Source organism: Neovison vison, chromosome 10 (assembly GCF_020171115.1).
Source record: "Neovison vison isolate M4711 chromosome 10, ASM_NN_V1, whole genome shotgun sequence".
NCBI classification, from domain to species: Eukaryota; Metazoa; Chordata; class Mammalia; order Carnivora; family Mustelidae; genus Neogale; species Neogale vison.
Genome location: NC_058100.1, coordinates 44592131 through 44613295, shown reverse-complemented (window position 1 = coordinate 44613295; position 21165 = coordinate 44592131). Strand labels below are relative to the sequence as shown.

The window sequence follows — 21165 nt, the reverse complement described above, 5'->3', positions numbered from 1 at the left end:
AGCCCCTAAAGCTTCTGTCCTCTATCGATGCATAGGAGAACACATTAAAATTTTAGGCCACTTACAAATCTCCCCTGGTTTCTTGCTTTCAGATGGGATCCTTCCCTGCTCCTATACACAGGCATGCAACCTCAGGGTTGGTCCTCATGGCCTGCTTCAATCTGGAAGGAACCTCACACCTGACCAAGCGGAGAAAAGAGAATGGAAGCAGCCCAGGCAAAACTGCCACAGAGTCCCACTCTTCTTTCCTTAGGTTTGGCTGTTTTTAAAGTATAAACACTTTTCAGGTTGTTGTATCTCTCTGATCAATTTCCAGAGCACTGAGATGGTTGTTTTCGCCAATTCTGTCCAATGTTATATAACTTCCTTTCTCAAGAGAGAATGTGCCAACTTCCTCATATGGCTATAGCCATTCAAATTTGAGAATATTCCTGTAAACTGAAATATTTAAATGATTTCTTTATATTAATGTTTCTATGTATTCAACCAAAACTTCTGTTTCTTCTCTTTTTACCTTTATTTCTATTTTTTTGTTCATTTATAATTAATTCAATTATTTATATGAAAAATATCAATTGATTTCCTATTATGTGCCAGTCCACTACTTTTTTAGACCTTTTCAACCTCTATCATGAGCAGTTGCCTCACCCTTACATCAGCAGCCCAATTCAACACATCCTTCATCAAATTACTATATATTATGAACCTTCAGCACTGCCCTTCAATAACAATATAAAACATTTATGTGATACTCACTGTGTGCCAGGCATTATTCTAAGTACTTAGCATAGTTTAATTGATGTAATTCACAACAACTTTATACTAATAGCTACTATTCTATTCTCTCTCTAGACGAGAAAACAGAGACTCAGAGAAATAAAGTAACTTATTTAAGATCATACAAGTAGTAAGTAGCAAAGACAAGATGTGAATTTAGCACTGTGGCTCCAGAAACCATGCTCTTCAACATAACATTAGACTGCTGTAATTTTTGCAAATGCCAAGAATCTACTACTTCACTTTCATATTACCAAATACACAAGAGGGGGGAAGCACATACTTAAAAGACTGTACTCAATCTTCTCACTTGAAATTACTGTATCTAGCATTCAAAATGACTACTGTTTACTAAAGCTAACTGCTCAAAGATTTTTAATATTAGGTATTGCTAAAAGGTGTTAAGTGAAAAGCTGCTATTATAAAACAAACATTGTTAAGAGTAGCCCAAATGGATCAAAACCATTTTCAAAATCTGACAGCTCATTTCTAACCAACTGAAATATGGGAGGCATCAAACAATTTAATATAAATTTTAAAAATCAAACATTGGTACAAATTAAATATAACTATAGCATATTTTTAATATTTTAGCAAACAAATGAATGGAAAAGTTCTTTCTTCTTTGTTACAATTGGCTTCTCCACCCCTATTCCTTCCAAAACATGACCTCATTAAGAAATTCCAATAAAGATTCCCATTTTGGACTTTTACTAAAGTCAACTTAATTAGTTCATGGACTTTGCTACAAATCCGTAAATATATATCTAGAGGCAAAAGTATAATTGCCTTACCCATGACGATCTTGTTTATCCTGCCATTTTAAATAATATACCAGGCCTCAAGAGAGACCACACAAAGGTTCTGTGGCTTAAGCAAATGTGTCAGCCGGTGACAGAACCAAAACAGTCACTGCCAAGTGACTCAAGTAATAAAGCTGAGCGATGAAGACACAAAAATTTGTTTTAAAGGTTTTTTTTCTCATATAGTATTTTTCTACTAACAAAACAACCGTGTCACAGTTAACTAAATGTACACTGTGAAGTACAGATATACGTGCTCTGAGGAGTTGTAAAATGTAAGCCTCTTTCTTTGAATTGCATTTAAAATATAACTATGTCTACTTTAGCATACATATGGCTGAGATGACTGAACCATGGGTACAAGGATTATGAAATCTAGGAAGAAAGCAAGGAGCTGAAAGACCAAAGAGGGGGAAATCTCCCCAAAACAGAATAATTAATTCCATATAAATCATTTTGTGATTTTTTTTAAATGATCCCATGACCTGTGAGGTAGTGGAAGAGGAAAGTCAAAATGACAAATTGCTAATCATGCCAAGAGACCCCTTTTCCCTTTCCTGATGATGTTTCCTCAACATGAGTGGTAGTTTCCTTAGGCAGGCCAATGACAGAATGCTGATTTACTACATAATATACATATCTGTATCAGAGGATTTAACATACCTTCAGCCAAGATTCCTTTATACATGATTTCTAATAAAGACAGGAGCAGCAGTCCTTTATAAATTATGCAGGGAATTCTATTCTCAGTATTACATAATAAGGACTTTAAGGAAGGAAACAAACAAACAAAAAGCATTTGTGAGCTTTCCTCAAATTATTTACCAAAAAAATACTTGGAATTTATCTTGTTGTGCCACAACAAATAAGATGAAATCAAATGAGTAGCTGTCCTTTTCTCCCCTTAGAATGAAACACGTTCTATATCTTTGTATTACCTCTTAATCCTTTTGCGAAGTGCTCAAGGGTAGTCCCATCTCATTATTTCCAACCTGGTTATGTTTCTTTATGTTCTACATTCTCTGGGAAAATTTAATCTTCCTAAAGCACAACTCTAATCCTTTCATTCTTCTGCACAAAAACTCCAAACATGTTTTTTTTGGGGGTTTTTTTTTTTTTTTTTTTTTACTGAATTAAGCATGATCACTCTTTCCTGGTGACTGATAACAGAACCCCGTAAGAGAACTCCAACTTACCTTTCCACACCCGTCCACTACTATTACTCATTCCTATATTCATCCCTCCACTCCAGATAAACCAACTTTTGACTTCCCAATTGGAGTCTTTGGGACTCATTCCCTCATTGAAGCTGTTCCTTCCGCCTCGTTATTCCCCCCACATCCCACCTTGTCATGCCAAAATTCTAGGGCTCCACAAAAATAACATCCACTCCACAAAAACTTGCCTAATACTATCACTGCACCAACTAGAACCCCTCCTTATTTTGACCTGCCAGAGTAGTTTTTAAGCCTCTGATGTCTTTGATCCAATCCATCTATTACACAGTTACATGCATGGCTTACAGCACTATGTCTTACACATATTCGTGCATGTATTTGTTGAATGAAACCCAAATCACTCTTCAAGGGAATACTAGGTAATTCTCTTCTTAATAATATGTTCTCCTCTCCCCCTTTCTTTGTCTATTTTTTTAATTTTGTTTTTTTCTGATTAAAAAAAAATAAATCAGGTTTCTTGAAACAAAAATGTCAGTTCTTGATCTTTTTTCAAATAACCCTTCCCTTTACATTTCTCATAAAATTATAAGGATCCTCGGCCTGACAATTCTTGCTGATTTGCTGTGAGCCTATCATACCGCAATGCTGATAACCCTCAGTATACTCACCAAAACTCACTATTCAAAACTAGAGGAGCATTTTAAATATGAGGAATCTATTTAAGAAGCTCAATGGAGTTCCAAGCCTACCTCTGGGATACTGAACTTTAATTAGCAATAGTCTCTTTCTTAAAGCCACAGAAAATGCACTGACATCAATACATCAGCGCCCAAGTTCCAACGATGGATGAAGCCAGGAGTAATCTAACGAGGCAAGGTTTTCTAAGACCACTTTTCTCCAAAGCAACCTGAGTAACCTATTTCCAAGTTTTTGAATAGGAATTAAAGATTGAAAATATCCAGCCAAAAAAAAAAAAAGAAAAGGAAAAAAAGGCCATCATACATGGTTACAAAATGTAAGAGCAGAAACAGAGCAGCTCCAGACAAACTAAAAATGATACTTAAATCTCACACCTATACAAATATATGAAATTGACTAAACATTAGCCTGCATTTTTGGGAGGGGGGGAGACTTACACACCAATAAGCTTTAACTGCTCTCTCTGACCCCACTAATACTTAAATAACAGCAGAAGCTTAACCATACACAGTATCAGTTCTGAATTAGTAATGAATCTTTCTTGCCCCAAACTAATTTCTTTAAGGTTTTATAACTATGGACTCCGCTAATTTGCATGGCTGATATACTTGGCGAGTAGGTCAGTTAAGTTACCTGTTGTATGAGTGAGCGAGCCTCTTCAGAAACACATTCTGGCATGTTCAAAGTAGTGTGAGTATTTATTCCTGCTGGATGGCACTCAACCAGAGTCTGAAATAATCAATCAGGTACACTTCTTATCCCAAATAACATCATTTGCTGTTCTATCACAAGATTTATGGACAGCAAGTACAGAAAGCTCAAAACCATCTTAACTGGAGGTGCAATAATCAACACTGTGTCTCTCTCCTAAGCAGTTCAGGCCAAGGACCATGAGAGTATAGGACTTCGAACTGAAATGAAGGCAATCATCAAAATCACATCAGAAGCTTCTGCTGCTGGCCCTTTCCCCTTAGGTATACAGGGAATGGCTCATAATAAAAAACCTTATATTACACACAGAAATTTAAAAAGAGACTTGGTATCTCTGAATTTTGTAATGTTCTTAAAAACCTTCTAAGTTTAGAACTGGTTAATAATAACACTTTATATATTTATAGCACTTCATGATTTAGTTGTACATGCAGGTGATCTGTAATAATCCACAACAATCTTAAGAGTTCAGTAGTACCTACATATTCAAGGTAGATGACTACTTAAAAAAGTAGGACTGTTCATTTCCTCTGTTATCATCCCAGGAGGCAATGTGCACAATACTATTAGAGTCTATTAACACAAACATCCTACTTAAAAGTTATTGATCAGAAAGAGTATAAATTCTGTCCTTAAGCTAGAACAAATGGAAAAATTTACAGTATTGAGAAAAAAGGCAATGCTAACATTAATATATGTACATTAATTTTCTAAAATGAGAATTCATGAGAATTCCTTCCTGCTTCCCAGCAAGATTTTTAAAACATCCAGAGAATTCTAATACATCCTTACATGAACATTACAGATTTAATACTGTTAAAACTGAATCACAGAAAATCAAGAGAAAGAATGTTTAGTAATATGTCTATGTACTAACGTTATGACATAACAGAATTCTACTATTCAATGTAATACTTTTTTTTTTAAACACCTGGAATCTAGATAAACTTGCCTTTTTCTGCCTTTAAAAAAAAAAAAATCAAAGGTTTTCCTATTTAGTCCCTGATCTAAAAACTAAAGGCAAAGGCTAAATGTTCTCAATTTGAAATCAAGGTAGCATCTGGGTAAACTTATTAAACGTCCAGGTCACTGCTTACCTTGCCAGTGAGTAGTTCAAAGAGGACAGCACCCAAACTCCACCAATCACAGGCTTCTGTTTCTTCTGTGATTGCTCCAACCTCTAAACACACCAAAAAAGGTTGATATTAAAATTCCAAAGGTCAATCCAACTTTCAAAATTAACATGTATTAGCAAGGTGACCTTTTTAATGCTGAGAGAGCATATACTAAATACTACTGGGCTTTCAAAATTCCTGAAAGTTACTTATCCCCTTTGGTCACCTACTGTGGTTGCATTTTTTTTTTTTTATGCAGTCATATATTAAACCGAGACATTTGTTCTTTAGTTGATAGAGGGACACCTTCAAGAAGCTACACTTAAAAGTTCTATGAATCTACCAGATCAGCATTTTGCTTAATTTTTCAAATTCAAGAAAGTACAGCCAATGCTACCTTGGGTCATTTTTTGTTTTAGAAATAAAGACTCTAGGTTCAGAAGGAACTTCAAAAATTATTTAAACCAGTAATTATCCTTTTAATTATAGATTAGAGGCAGAAGTGAAATGCCTTGTCCAATGTCATACAGTAAATCAGCAGCAGAACTAAAACCTGATTTATAATACCACCTCTCTCCTATATAATCGTTTTCAACTAAAGGAGGAGCATGTGAAATGCAAATTTACCCATTTTGATATTTAGAAGTACAGATACATTGTTTTAAGCCCTAACTGAAACTACTGGCTAAGATAAGAGTGTTTAGAATATCTACAAATTACAGTCTTATCTGCGTTAGCCCTATCTTTCACCAGCCTGAGTTCCCGAAATGCAATATGAGTTTTCAGGTGTTATTTTCCAGGTTTCTCGGCAAATCAGCAACACTCCTCATTTTACCAGTTCTGACGCTTTTAGCCCCTACGTCTGTTTGATGCTTTCCTGTTCTTCCCTAACGGCATTCAATTAGTCGCTAAGCCTGTCAATGTCTAACCCTTCACTTCCATTTGGCTGACACCACACACTCAATATTTGGGTGGAGGGTAACCCACAACTCATACAAATAAAGCTCAAAAGTTTTGAAAGAATTAGGTCAGAAATTGGAAATAACTGAAGTGGTGCTCATGTCCAGCCTTTTAACCAATACTTCGTACAAGTACTGCATAGAAGAACCATAAAACTCAGAAAAGAGCTTGAGGTTTAAGCCTTGGAGCAAAGGTCAGATGGACCAGAAAAAGAAAACAGAGCCCTTCCTATGGAAATACTGAAATTCCTCCTATTCGGTCTTATCTTCCAGATCCTGGCCCCTACCCTCTTCTGGAACTCAAGCAGCCTATGAAGAAGTGCTTCTCTCCACACCAGCCCCTACCCAGTCTTTCTTCCCGGGATGCTCTCGGGACCAAATCACAACCTCCATTCTCTAATGAGCTGCTCTCAACCAGGTGGTAAAAAGAAAACATAGATCTTAACCACTCAAACTACTGTGTGAATGACTAAAAGTCTCCTAAGCCTGTTGATGTCATGTGCATTTATAAAGCAGCACCTTGTTTGAAAAACTGAGATCTAACAACAGAGATTTAATTACATACGCATTGTAAATATATTTGTGTGTGTGTGTGTATGCATACACACACATCAGTATGATGGAATATTACTACATAAGCATTTTAAATGATGTACTCATATAAAGTTTAAGTATGTAAGTAAATGGATATTAAAAAACAAGGCATAAAACAAGAGAATTCTAATTTTAGAAGTATGTATTTTTAAAAAAGACTGGTGGGAAAAAAATGACAAAATATTTTAGTGATTTGCCTCTGAGGGGATAACATGTTTATTTCCATCCCTATACTTAGGAACCTACATGAATAGCTAAGTGGTGCGTTTTAAACAGATAGCAAGAAAACATGAAAATATTCGAGTGTGCTGGAGCAGGAAGGTGAAGCTGTGCTGGCCAATCCTCCCTAAGAATCCGCCTCCACCCTTTCTCCCCAGCGGAAATGTATTACATATGTGAAAGCGCAACGCATACTGGAAATCAGGAGGCCTGGGTGAAGGGCCCTGAGGAATCCACTCGATCTCATGTATAACGGAAGGCTGCAAGAGGGTTACATCCGAGGGCCTCTTGGTTCACTTTAGCTCTAAGTTCTATGATTCTGATACTCAAGGATTTCCTAAAATAGGGATTCTCCTGAAGGACAACTCTTTGGGAGCTCTCATTCAAAGTACTCATGCTGCCCTTCCCAGGTTCAAATTCACTGCCCCCACCACCTTCTCAACCTCCCCATAGAGAGGCACTGTCACCTTCAAAAATATGCTCTAAAAACTTTAGGAAGAGTCTAAGTTCTTAGAAGCTTCAAAAAAGTAAAAAAAACTGACCATAGTCCAGTCCTCAAATATAACTTCTTGAACATTTCCATCCAGTCTAAAGCAAGCAATGGATTACATCATTTCCCTGTTCAAAATTCTGAAATGGTTTCTCACTGAGCATTAAATAACATTTAAATGCCTCGCTTATTTGGGCATGTGTATATTCAGGTCTCAACCCATCTTATTCATGCAACCAGCATACATAAGCAGCACAAACTGGGCACCATGCTAGTCCCTGTTCCTCCACGGAACTCCATTAGCCGGCCACACCGCTAAATTATGTGAAACCAAGTTCAAGTTTTCCCGCTAGCATAGTTAATGTTTTTTTTTTTTAAATAACTTTTTGCTCAAGAATTTGCTATTCAATTTTCTTTAATCATATAGTAATACGTATATACTTCTTGGTTTTATGAAGGAGGTATCCGCTTACAGCTCAAGACCCAAAATGACTGACCAGCATGAAGTCTCACTCTCCACGTATGACGGCTGCTCTGCTCACAGAAGGCATGCATTGCGATGACAGTTCCAACAGTAAGTCAGAGCTAACATTTATTGATAGCTTACTCTATGTCAAGAACTATTTAACATTTTACATGATATTTAAAAATTTCCAAGCAACCTTATGGAGAACCTACTTAGGAAGGATGCCTTTGGAGGGGAAAGAATATCGTGTTTGTGCCCAAAAAAGAGGAACATTTGACCCATCAGCCCAAAGAAAATTGTGAAAAGTAATTAGATGGTTTTATAGGGTCTAAAAACATGTCCTGAGGAGCTCTAGACTAGAGCCACACTCAGAGTTTCCTATTAGATTTGAGCAGAGGGCTGCGAGAGAAGTCTATGTAATACAATCAGTGGCTAACATAATCTATAAAGGCACCGTTTTACTCAGCAAAAGATCCAAGGTGTCATTGCGGGTGCAGCCCAGCACATCCAAGGCTACATGTTATGCCCATTCTCCAGTATTCACCGCTGGGAACGAGCATGAGGTGAAGTTTATCACTGTGGCCCCGGGGTGGGGTGGGGAGGGGGGCGATGGCTGGGTGGTCCTTGAAGCTACCAGATAAGCACAGTCCACCTTCCTGGGCATCAAAGATTTTCATGTTTGTGAGAGGGAGTGGGACAATGTTTTGTTAGCAAAGGAAACTCAGATCCATTACGGGCCAGAATACACAATTTGCCTAGATTTACAAGATAAAAAGAATTCTGAGAAACTTCAGGATGAAAGTTTAGATTTACAAGATAAAAAGAATTCTGAGAAACTTCAGGGATGTCCCCTAGGGTACCCATTTCGTATCACCTCGACACCCCTACACCTCTACTTGGGTAGAAAAGTCTGAGGCACTTCATGAGATAGACAACGTGTACTCCATCACTGGTTTCTGTGAAATGGCTCAACAAAAGAATCCAAGGAACAGGTTCATTGGTTCTATGCTGTTCTAAAAGCCCTCACAGTCTTCTACCAGAGTCCTTAACAGGTAGATAACGACCAACACACTGCTTCGAATGTGGCTGGGCCCCAGTGTGAGGAAGGCAACCCAGGCAGTAGCAAGAGGACCAATTAGGCCCTACAGCCAATGATGTCCCCCTCCGCCCGCGGCTTGCTCTCTGCTCCAGGAAGCACCGACCAGCATCCAACATCACTGTGGGTTTTCCTCTAGCACTTCTGACTTCAGTCTACTTCTGGTGCTCCTCATTTCTCTTTCCATCTTTCCTTAATCTTCCCCTCATCTTTTTTTCCAGCAACAGCCAGCTTCTTTTCCTCTCCCCTGACTTTCTCTTTCTTCCCTCTTCTTGGATGTCACTTGCTTACACTTTCTGATGGTACTCAGGCCGAAAGGGACTGCTGATCCTAATCTAAGAAAAACTGCTTCTGAAAGTATGAAGGTGCCTAGGCTGAATGCCATCTTTATTCTGATTGGGCTGGTAAAGAACGAGAACAACTCTGAAAAGGTAATTTTTTATTTTTCCAGAAATCTGGGAAAAAGACACTAAAGTTTTAGAGCCATCCTCTTAGAATGCAGCTTGAAGCTTTTGAAAATGACTTTGTATTAAGCAGGGATTCCTTAATTAATGTGAAACTGACATCATGACCAACTGACCAACTTGATTTTCACAGATGACTCAAAAATACAACAAAGAGTTTGTATTTAGGTAAGACAGAAAGAGGAACTTCTTAATGGCTAGGAGATTTAAATGTTACAACTGGAGTAAGTACTTGTGGAATTTCTTCTTTAGGCTTTTCAAACAGAATTTCCTTTTTCTTTTACTAACCAGAATGAAGGATTTGGGCTGTCTTTTTAAACTGTTTAAGGACTAATCATTCTTATATTAAAAAGTAATGATATGGGGCTCCTGGGTGGCTCAACTGATTATACGTCCGACTCAGTCTCGGCTCAGGTCTTGATCACAACCAAGCCCCACATTGGGCTCCGCACTGGGCTTGGAGCTTACTTAAAAAACAGACAGACTCTGAACTGCCAACAAAAAGCGTGAGGCTGTATGACTGCCAAAACAACTGTTTAAAACTGCTTTACTTGCAAAACCTATGCAAAAACTTGACGCATAAACCAAGAGTACTGATTTATACATAAAGCAACAAGACGACTACCACACGTATATGTATCTAATGTCAAAAGCAGAGAATATGAAGAAATACCAAATAAATCTGTGAGACTATTTTAAAAGTGTAACACAGTAAAGCTAAGAAATCCCATTAAACTCCTACCTTGAATTTTTTAAATCTGAAAAAAAAAAGCAGAAAAATATTTCACAGGATAAATTTACCACTGTTTTGGCGATTTTCCTACAAAAACCACTGTGTATAGCTTCTACATGCCCTTCCCTCACTGCTATACTCTGTATTTGCATTGCCAGGTGGCAAAATATTATCTCTATTCTCCACAAATGCAGCAATACTTCCTATAGTATAGGCATTAAACAAAGTGATGGAGGGGAAAAATGAACTATTCCCTAAGGAAAAAACCAAATTCTCAAGGTTATTCCCACAAAACTCAAAAAGAGATGGTGTTATCCAAGAATCCTGGATTTTTGTCTTTGAATCAAAGAAACATATGGACAGGGCTCTGGACACGCTACCGTTTGACCCTGGCTGAGTACGTCATACTAAGCTTACTCTGAAATGGGAGAAGCCAGATCTCTAGCATTCTTTCTACCTGTAGTTTTACAATCCTGAAAGTGTTTTCAAAAGCACTCATGAGCCTTTCTCAAAACAACTTCTCCCTCCATTAACCTACCAACCCCAAAGAATGGGACTATGCTAAAATGATGAACGTTCCTCAAACTTCCTTTCTCTCCTTTCTATCCACAGCACTACTCCATTTCCCTAACAGACCTGGTGACAAACAAAATGAATCAGTGTCAATCTAATCATTATCACCTTTTAAAGTAATGGAGACACAGAACTGGCTCCAGATTAGATTTCAATCCATCCAAAAATTTTTAATGACATCAAATATGTGAGAACAGTTTAGTAAAATTCTTGAATTCACATTTTAGCACTATCAATTCTAACATTCTTAACACCATATAGGACCTTACTGATTCATACTAATGATTCACACCATCATATTTCACAAATGAATAAACATGTTTAAATAAAACAATAAAGATATCACAACATAAAATGTGCTTTGCCTACCTTTGTTTTACTCATGTTTAACACCTCATAGAACACTCTTCAACAAGCCAAGATATTTTTCAGAAAAATAATGCTGCCTTGGTAACCCATACTGTCAAAGGGTTTGCAAAAACATAGAATAAGAGAGTTTTACAGTCCTTATGATAATCAATTTACTAAGTCTCCCTCTTATAGTCAAAAATAATAATGCTAACCTGACCCCAAAACTGTAGCTATAATAATCATCGCTCCTGAAAAATACAGGAGCAAAAGAGCAAAAAAGCAAAAAGCTTGGACTTAAGAAATCATAAAATGTCCAACACCTACATGAAAAGTGAAGGAACAGAAGTATACACTCTCTTTTAGGACCATGGAGAGACCATGTGATCCCCAGGATTACCGAAATCACAACATATACTTAAGTACAGGCACACAGCCCCTTGGGACTAATTATGCAGTTTAAACCATGGGTTTGCCGGAGACATGACACAAAACTAACCAAATATAACAATACTGCGCTGGAAACTACAGAACTGAAAAAGCTAGAAAATGCATGTTAAACTCAAGCTTTACACAAAGACCAACCTTTCCCCAGAGCTTGACAAAGACGAGATGATCTTACATTTTAGGCAACTGGTACCCTCAACATCCCAAATTCAGAATTTACTTTTCTTTAAGAGTTTGTTACTATTGTATTGCTTGATAAATAAGGGAATCTGAAAGTCTACATTTAGTTCTCTGATGGATGGATTTGATAAGACACGGTTTCAGACTAATGACACCACTTGACTCTGTTCCCTGGTTTTTCACCAAGGGAGACGCACACAGGGTCCATCTCATCCTTCCCCCTAACCCTTCCTAATCGCACAGCTGCCCAAGACCATTGCAAAAATCTCCAGACAATTCCATAACCTCTCTCTGGCAGTATGCTTTGTTGCTGCTATCTTCCTCATAGGATATGATAGGAAATAAAGTAAGTTCAGAATTTTCTTAGAAGAGAATTTCAAATATAGAGAAACTCTATTTTCATTTAGAACAAGTTTTTAAATATTTCTCCCAAACTGTTTTAATACTTTTTTAATAAATAGAATCTTAGAAGCCTCATTTCTTTTCATTCTCAAAGTTCTAGTAACTGTGGAACTATTAAGAAAGCATATAAAACTCAATGAAATGGCAACAACTGTTGCAAATAAAGGATTTATGTAACAGTCAAATTAAACCAACATTTAGATGGTAGAAGAATATGTCACATAAATGATACAGCACTTTATCCAAATATCGAAATGATGGAACAATTATAAAGGCACAGATCTATGCAATAAATTAAAATGATAATCTGTAGTAAGTATACTTTGGGAGAGAAGGGGAGATATAATTTTCTAATGCCACAGAGTTTTTAAAAAATTGATTTTAGGTATCTGACTTTAAGGATTGCAATTCTCGCTTCTGGGAAAAAAGCATAAGTAACACAAATACATTAGCTTTTAGAAAAAAAGAGAGATCTTTGCTGAATAAAACAATATAAGAATCAAGCCACCATGGCCTTAGATAGGAATAGAAAAAAGAAGAAAAAGTGAAAAAAAAAATCTGGTCTATCATTAGTGCCATACTTGGACCAAGGAAAAGAACATGTTTCTTCTGCAATGAGTATTCCGTGTCAGCTAGAGCATGGAAACATTAGTACTGTGTTCCTCCACAGACAGTCTTTCCCTGCAGCATCTGTTGCTAATTGAAAGGGACTAGAATTACAAAATTCTAGTCAATTTCTCTCACCAGTTCTTGCTGTGTATAAAGATTTTCTATGCAGGGGCTGAGCATTAGTCTTCCACTACAGCTGATGACTAAAGAACAAAGAGAAAGAAACACAGAAGAATTTTTTTTTAATCCAACAATATATGAAACTAAATATTGAGTAGAGAAACAGCTAAGCACATCTTTTATTGGTGTGGTAAATTACCATTCTATAAATGCAACTATTCACCAATAAAGGTCTATTGACATTCTAGGTAACCAATTGTATAGGTCTTCTGTTTGGGTAGTCTCTCTCTCTCTTTTATTTTTTTTACGTAAGTTTTCAAAATCAACTGTCAATCCCCTACCAATTATGTCTTTTATTTCTAGCTCCTAGGCACAGGAGGCACTTAATAAGTGTTTGTTAAATAAATATATCCATCTTGTGTTCCGTAGCACAGTTCATTCCAGGATTCAGAGCATCTCAAAAGCCTCATCGCATTCATTTGCCTTAAGTCCCATCAAGCATAGAGATCTATGTCAAGTCCTTTCACGCTTTTATATGTGTTAGGCTAGAAAGTTCCAAACATTATCTAAAGCACACCCTGGCTGCTGGATGAAACGCAGACTGAAGTCAGGTGAGAAGGGAGGTCAGACAGTTGATGAGGGCGGTAGTCCAGCCAAGTGATGCTGCTGGCTTAAAGATCAGGGTGCGGTGGGCGCCTTCCAGGGCTCCCCTCTGCAGAGTGCAGTGACTGCCTCGGTTTGTTCTGAGAGGACAGCGTGTTACAAAGGAAAAAGCTGACAAGCCCCAGGAAGGAGCAGGAAGAAGACAGGACTGGGAGGTGACGCCATGCCCCTGTTCAATGTGGCAGTCCAGGCACCCAGTCCCATGAAAGGTGCTACCAGTGCATAAACTGCCTATGATACCGGGCTCCTAGTCTGGTGAGATAATCAGTATGTTAGTATTCTCTTAATGTCCCCCCAAAAAACCTCACTTAAGTAAACTGGAGGACAACTACACCTCTTAGTTTCCCAAGGGAATTATTTTAGATATAGAGACAATTTTTTGAAAAGTTTCCCAAAAATGTCGCAACTAAAAGCAAAACTAAAAGTCGTATCAACTAGGAGAATAAAATTTCACTTTAAGTCCAGGGCTGAACTGTTTCTCTAAAACCTATAAACTAAATAATCAAAGTTGAGACTTTTAAAGTTTCAAAGTCTGAAGGTACACAAGTGTTCAAGAGAACGTGTATTTTAAATGGAATCATTTGGATAGAAGAAATGTACTTGCCCAAGGTCTCACATCTCTTAGGCAGATCTTAATTCTCAGAGTGATAAACTATCTAGAGCCTGGAATTAGCACTTTGCTCCCCTTTCTCCATATTTTATCCTACTTTAGAAAATGCTGGCTGCCTACTCCTCCATTCCCCATTCCATAAAATCTTCCAATTCTGTACTCTTGATTATTCAAATGCCTTATTTGTTGAGTAGGGTGTATGAACTACTTAAAAATTATCAGTATCACATTCCTCTCATCCATTAGAGTATTATCCAGAGACGGCCGATGACAGAGACCAGCACTTTCCAGAGAGAAGTGTGCAGCAGCCAGAGCCCCACACTTCACTGCACCACAAGGCAATGGAAGAAGTGTGCGCCTCTACCTTTCACACTTGTTTTCTTGGTTCAACCCAGGCTCTAGCCTTGCTGCCTGCCACCACCTTATTAATCCAGTGGTTTTTCACGCATTTTAATTACCTGAAACCCTGGGCCAGCTGTATTGTGGGGACTTGGGACATAAGGACACACTGCACTCAGAGAATTCAAGTTGGGCTTGACCAAATACTTAAATCTGTTTTTTTCTCACTACCTAGTTCGGAGTTTCTCATTGCGGGGATGACCTGGCAACCATGTTCTGAGCTTTCCTGCACTTATCTGCATAAGTTGCATCATACTCCTTGATTTAACTTGATTCAGCATTCCAGAACCAAGAATTACCTATTCAAGGGAGTTTACAGGTATCATTACTATACTTCTTGTGATATAAAATAAGAAATGGATAACTACCAGATGACTTCTGGTTGACTGATTACAATTATAATTCTGAGCTCTATACAATCTTGCTTACTCTATCACCCTGCATTTCTAGTAGGAAAAAAAAAAAAAAACCAACAGCATGCTCCATTTTCCATTGATCATATCACAACAACTCCATTCTGAATAGCCATCGGGTGTCACACTGTTACCCAACCAAAGCCATTAAAGTTGATTGATGAGAAAAAGGCTAACTGAAAATTGTGAAAATGAAAGACGCAGTTCCCCCCCAACCCGCCCCGCACCGCTGTTGCCGTGTTAGGCAGCCTGAGCTTCATGCACTGCTATTAAAGGAGCTTAAGGAATCCCATTTGCTTTGTCATCAATTTTTTAAAACCTTAGCATTTTAAAACATTTATTTGAAGGAAGCATTTGTGAATAATTGCTTGGAAGGAGTAAGCCCTGGCTACTTCATGGAGATGCAAACTGACAAAATTTTGTGCTCACTTCGGCAGCACATACACAAACTGACAAAATTTTATATACTATGGAAACGGATGCTTTGGTCAAAGTAGCTAGCCAGTAGCTCTGGTATGTAATATTTAAGACTATTATCTCTTCTGCATTAAAGATCAGAGGTAAAAGACAGTTCATTTTCCTTTTTACAATAATATGGTAGTGAGGCTAAGTAACCAAATAGTTGGCCAAAAATCAACTTAGACCTGAACATCAAGAAGCATTACAATGCAGCTATTACTTAAAACTACAAGTATCTTGTCTCGTGTTCCTCTTCTAAAAAAAGAATCTGTCCAAGATCAGAAAGAAAATCGTTTGGAGTAAATAAGAGGTTAAAACTAATTTCCTCTTAATAATCTAAAGTTTGAGGTAACCCCCCACCCCCCGGTATAACGGGTAGTCTTATGAAACATACAGAGATCTTGTACTTCACCTCTTCCGTATGAAAACATTACTAATGACTCTTAAAAATTCTCTAGTTCTAATGGCCGAAGAATTTCTTCTCCTGAGAAGAGCTAATATGTTATCCTCTAAGGTGCCAAATCACAAGGATGGGACACTTCGCTATTTTTCTGCCTCATTCCTGTCAGTGGAGACAAATCATATTTTGTCCTGATGAGAAGTATGATTTCAGAAAGGGTCTATTTCAACATGGAGTGACCTTAACTCAGAGGTGAAAGTGACTGGCCCATCACTGGGGGATTTGTGAGAGATCCAAGATGCACCTTACCTAGGGAGGGATCCCAAGGTTCCAGACTTTTCAAAACAGTATAAAGCAACTCTTTAATCTTTCTGTCAGGAGGGGCTTCCCTGGACTAGGTAAGATTTGGGTTGACTGCAAGCTCTTCTGCTTGTCTTAATATGACTCTATACTCATGGCACAAGCTTCATCAACAGACAGGGGTAAAGTACATCAGGGAATATTCATCAGTGTAAAATTTTCACTGTTCTATGGCAAACTGGAAAAGTTACTGGTTCCCCCAAAGAAGACAGAGATTTGGTCTTTATGGCAATGAAAACTAAAGGCAAAGGACTAAAAGTACTTGCTAATTGTTCAAGGAAAACATTAGAGCATCCACTATGTACAAGAGAGTTACTGGTGAAGTTTTGCTTAAGAGTAAATCAAACAAAAGAGTTACTGTTTGAAAGATAATGTTTAAATATTAACCACAAATACTGTACTCTTTAAAAATTATTTCTATAGCTCCCTCTTGCTTTTTTCTTCTTTCTCCTTTGGGGGGAAAAATTAAAGCCTCCCCAGAGATATACCCATATTTCCTGGTTATATCATTATTATTTCAAAATGTACATCTAAGAACTACAGGGGTGGAGGGAGATAAGGGCTGACCGGAGCTGGGACAGCTTAAAAAAAAAGACAAAATGTACATCTAGGGCGCCTGGGTGGCTCAGTCGTTAAGCGTCTGCCTTCGGCTCAAGTCATGATCCCAGAGTCCTGTGACCGAGGCCCATATCAGGCTCCCTGCTAGGTGGGAAGCCTGCTTATCCCTCTCCCATCACCCCCTGCCTGTGTTCCCCCTCTCTCTCTCTCTCAAATAAATAAATAAATAAACCTTTAAAGAAAATTTTTTTAAAAACATATACATCTATATTCATATGGTTTCTCTCTCAACTTCGCATTCCCTCATGTTTGGTGAAGTTACCTAAGATCCCAAAATTCTCATATACAAAATGATTCTTTCTTCTTTAAACAATATTGTTTTTTGAGAATCTGGACAATCAAATTTCACCCTACTCAAAAGGTGTCTTGGCTTTTCTCTTCCAAATGAAAATACTATCCATAAATCCTTCATTTTCACATCATATATATTATGTAAATACTCTATAAATGAGTAAAAATATATACTTGGAGGGGCGCCTGGGTGGCTTAGTTGGTTAAGCATCTGCATTGGGCCTGGGTCATGATCCCAGGGTCCTGGGATCAGGACCCGCATCAGGCTCTCTGCTCAGCAAGGAGACTGCTTCTCCCTCTCCCTCTGCCTGCCTCTCTGCCTACTTGTGCTCTTTTCTCTCTCTCAAATAAGTTAATCTGTGTGTGTGTCTGTGTGTCTGTGTGTGTGTATACATACACATGCACTTTGAAAGTCCTCAAGTGAGGGGCGCCTGGGTGGCTCAGTTGGTTAAGCCGCTGCCTTCGGCTCAGGTCATGATCCTGGGGTCCTGGAATTGAGTCCCGCATCGGGCTCCTTGCTCAGCAAGGAGCCTGCTTCCTCCTCTCTCTCTGCCTGCCTCTCTGCCTGCTTGTGTGTACTCTCTCTCCCTGACAAATAAATAAAAAAATCTTAAAAAAAAAAAAAAAGAAAGAAAGAAAAAAAAGTCCTCAAGTGAAATGATTTTCACCCTACTAAACAGCAGACAAGAAATCAGTATTTATCCTTGGCAGGGGGTGGGGGGGATTCTTGCCCTAATAAAATGAATTTGAATTCTGATTACATTTTGTGTAAGAAGGGTATTAGGTGATTTGGTATCTGTTGTGATTTTTTTTTATACTCAACAAATCTGTTTTACTAGTGGTAAATTAAGGTTTAGAAAGCCTTTTTTTTTTTTTTTTTTTTTTTTAAGGTTTAGAAAGTCTTAAATAACATGCTCAAGGCCAACCTATGAGTTAATGGTTATGGAAAAAAATTGAAGGTTGGTAATTTTTTTTATTTAAGACTTTATTTATTTGACACAGAGAGAGAGAAAGACACACAGCGAGAGAGGGAACACATGCAGGGGCAGAGTGGGAGAGGGAGAAGCAGGCCTCCCGCTGAGCTGGGAGCCCAACGCAGGGCTCCATCCCAGGACCCTGGGACCATGACCCGAGCCAAAGGCAGACGCCTAATGACTGAGCCACCCAGGTGCCCTGAAGGTTGTTAATTCTTAATTCCACTTTATGATTCTAAATCTTAAACTTATGACATCCTCATGGTATTTTAGACCATCCATGGGCTGAGTCCTAGATCTATATATCAAATACAAAACTATCACGTGGAGCCCCATGTTTAAAAAGGCAACAAATAACATGTAAGATACACTTACGAAAAAGGGCAAAAGAGACTACCCTCAAAAAATATATTCATGGACTATTTGATAAAGTCAGGCTAGAAGAGCAAAGGGTGGTAGTAAATAAATGTTATGCTCTAAAACTGAATTTTGCCGATAGTTTTCAGCATGATTTTTCTATGTTTCACTTTTCACTGTCAGCTGTGAGCTGTTTCCAAGTGTGAAATCGCCTAAGAGAGGAAGCAAAGCTGTCATTTGACATCTGGGAGCGTGGAGATCGGACTGCAGCAAAAAGCAGTTTGGACTTCTTCAATTACACACATATTCACCTATAAATTCTAAAGTCTGAAAAGTATTCAATGAGAAATATCAATGTAAATTTCAAGCATTTATAAAGGCTCATAATGGAGTGGAAAATAAAGGTGAAGGACACACAGGGATAGGATACCGTATCAACCTGTGAAGACCAGAATAAGAAACTGAAGTGATTATATTAGCATAATAATGAACATGTAAACAATTTTACTCACTTGCCTTAGATTGCTTATTAAACTTTCAAATATAGTCTTTTGTACTTTATATGCTATTACAGGTTCTAGCTGCTTTTTTATAATGAAGGGTCAAGACTGTTAAGGGGGAAAATACTGGTAAAAAAATACTTTCTTGACACTTTATTCTTCATTTACACTTAAAATGCTATAACAAAAATTTATTCTGTTACGATAAATTAATAGTTACGATGATAGAGCACATAAAATCCTGTGTGTGTGTGTGTGTACACAAATATAGAAATAAAATCAGAGGGGTGCCTGGGTGGCTCAGTGGGTTAAAGCCACACTTCTTCAGCTCGGGTTATGATCTCAGGGTCCTGGGATCGAGCCCCGCATCAGGCTCTCTGCTGGGTGGGGGGCCTGCTTCCCTTCCTCTCTCTCTGCCTGCCTCTCTGCTTACTTGTGATCTCTGTCTGTCAAATAAAATAAAATCTTTAAAAAAAAAAGAAAGAAACAAAATCAGAGTAACTACAAAGTCCTCTAGAGAAGAATAATCAATTTACTCCAGTTTTTATTCTGTAACGGCTCACCACCAAAAATAGGGCAACCTGTCCACAAGTCTCTTAATAAAGTATCCAAAAGTTTCCTAACATGGAAACTAGACAGTATTATGTTTATATTGTCACGCTATACAACCTATTTCCACTTTGGAGTCTATTTCTTTGCTCTTTCTCTTCCTGAACTCTGTCCTGTGTTTCTCTGGTATGAAAGGAACCCATTTACCATGAATGATGTTTATTTAAAATAAAACCTTTCTAGAGAATCATCCTAGGTAATCTAAGGATACAAAGTGAACCTAAAAGGAATGGCTTCGACTCTGAAAACAGAGTTGGGTTTGATCAGTGAATTCGTATTCTCAAGACCCTCTTGATCGGCCTGCAGCTGCGGCCATTTATTTGCCTGCTTTTTCACAGATGTAGACAGAGAAAGCACCATGGGTTTTGTCTTTTTGTTACGGACTTGTTTTCTTTAACATAAAAAAGTGGCAACTTTTTTTAAAAGTTCTTCATGTTGTTGTAGAAACTGGTGAACATCAGATATCCTTGGTAGTACACACTGTTAAAATGACTATGACTTTTTAAAATCTGAGATCGCAAAGTTGGCAGAAACTATACTTCAATAACAGAAGGTGATCATTTGCATTTCAAAATTTATCTATCCTGCTTTTCCCCTCAATTAGACCAAAACATGTTGATTCACAGGTTTCTGTGTGTGTGTTGTTTCTTTTTTAAACTTATTTATAGAGCAGAATAATGGCCCCCCTGCTAGTTTGGCATGTGCTCAAGTTTCTGTCCATGTAAATCGAATCTGTTACTGGAAATTTTTCTCAAAATATAAAGGCACATCATCCACAAGATGAAAAGATACACTGCTGATATTATAAAGTACAGGGCAGGTGGATCATGTTTTTAGGACAAATACGTGATAAGGATTCCCAGGAGGGAGGAGGGGTCGGGGTAGAGGCTGCATGCTGTTTAAACAGAACTGGATCATTCTCATCACAATCTTATGACAACTTTACTTTCTAAACAAACATCAGCAGCTTAACATGCTTTAGAGTTACTTGGACAATAATACTAAGGTTAGAGTTGGAAAACGGAAAGGCAGAGGGAACGTGGGAGAGAATGACTACAACCCTACAGTGTTTCTAAGGGCAGACCAGAAGATGACTAATACTCTCTGTCCCCATGTATTAATGGATTCGTGACTTTTAAGCACTGAAATATTAGCATATTAGCATTGCACCCACCCTTTGAGAAGAGGAGGAAAACCTACTTAACAGTTTTTATCAGTGGCACCACTATTCACTCTTGAAATAAACAGTAATTTACAATTTTTTGTCCCAGTTCCTTTACATTATAAGCAAGGGGCAGGAGAACACGGACTTAACTGTGTTCTGTAACTCTCTGGGTTTATGATCATCTACATTACAACACTTGCTTTACTTTTCAGTGAAGGCCACTGCTGGTTTTGTTTCCCCCCACAACTGATAAAACAAATTAATAGGCCCAAAGAATAGAAAAGACTTTCCACATTGTTCAGTGCATGTCATAATGCTAGAACACTTCTGCAACTCACAAAGCTTGAAAGTACAATTCTTTCAT

At 37.9% G+C, this 21165-nt stretch overlaps 1 protein-coding gene across 4 annotated transcripts in view; it reads right to left on the bottom strand.

Annotated features, from left to right (window-relative positions):
• RPS6KC1 (ribosomal protein S6 kinase C1) overlaps nt 1-21165 on the bottom strand; it is a 230080-nt gene that overhangs the window by 60097 nt on the left and 148818 nt on the right. For all 4 annotated transcript variants that reach the window (XM_044267182.1, XM_044267183.1, XM_044267184.1 and 1 more), the window contains exons 13-14: nt 5266-5348; nt 4091-4186 (exon numbers count right to left, since the gene is read on the bottom strand). In XM_044267182.1, the coding sequence (XP_044123117.1) occupies nt 4091-4186; nt 5266-5348 (179 nt within the window). The remainder of the gene's footprint in view (nt 1-4090; nt 4187-5265; nt 5349-21165) is intronic.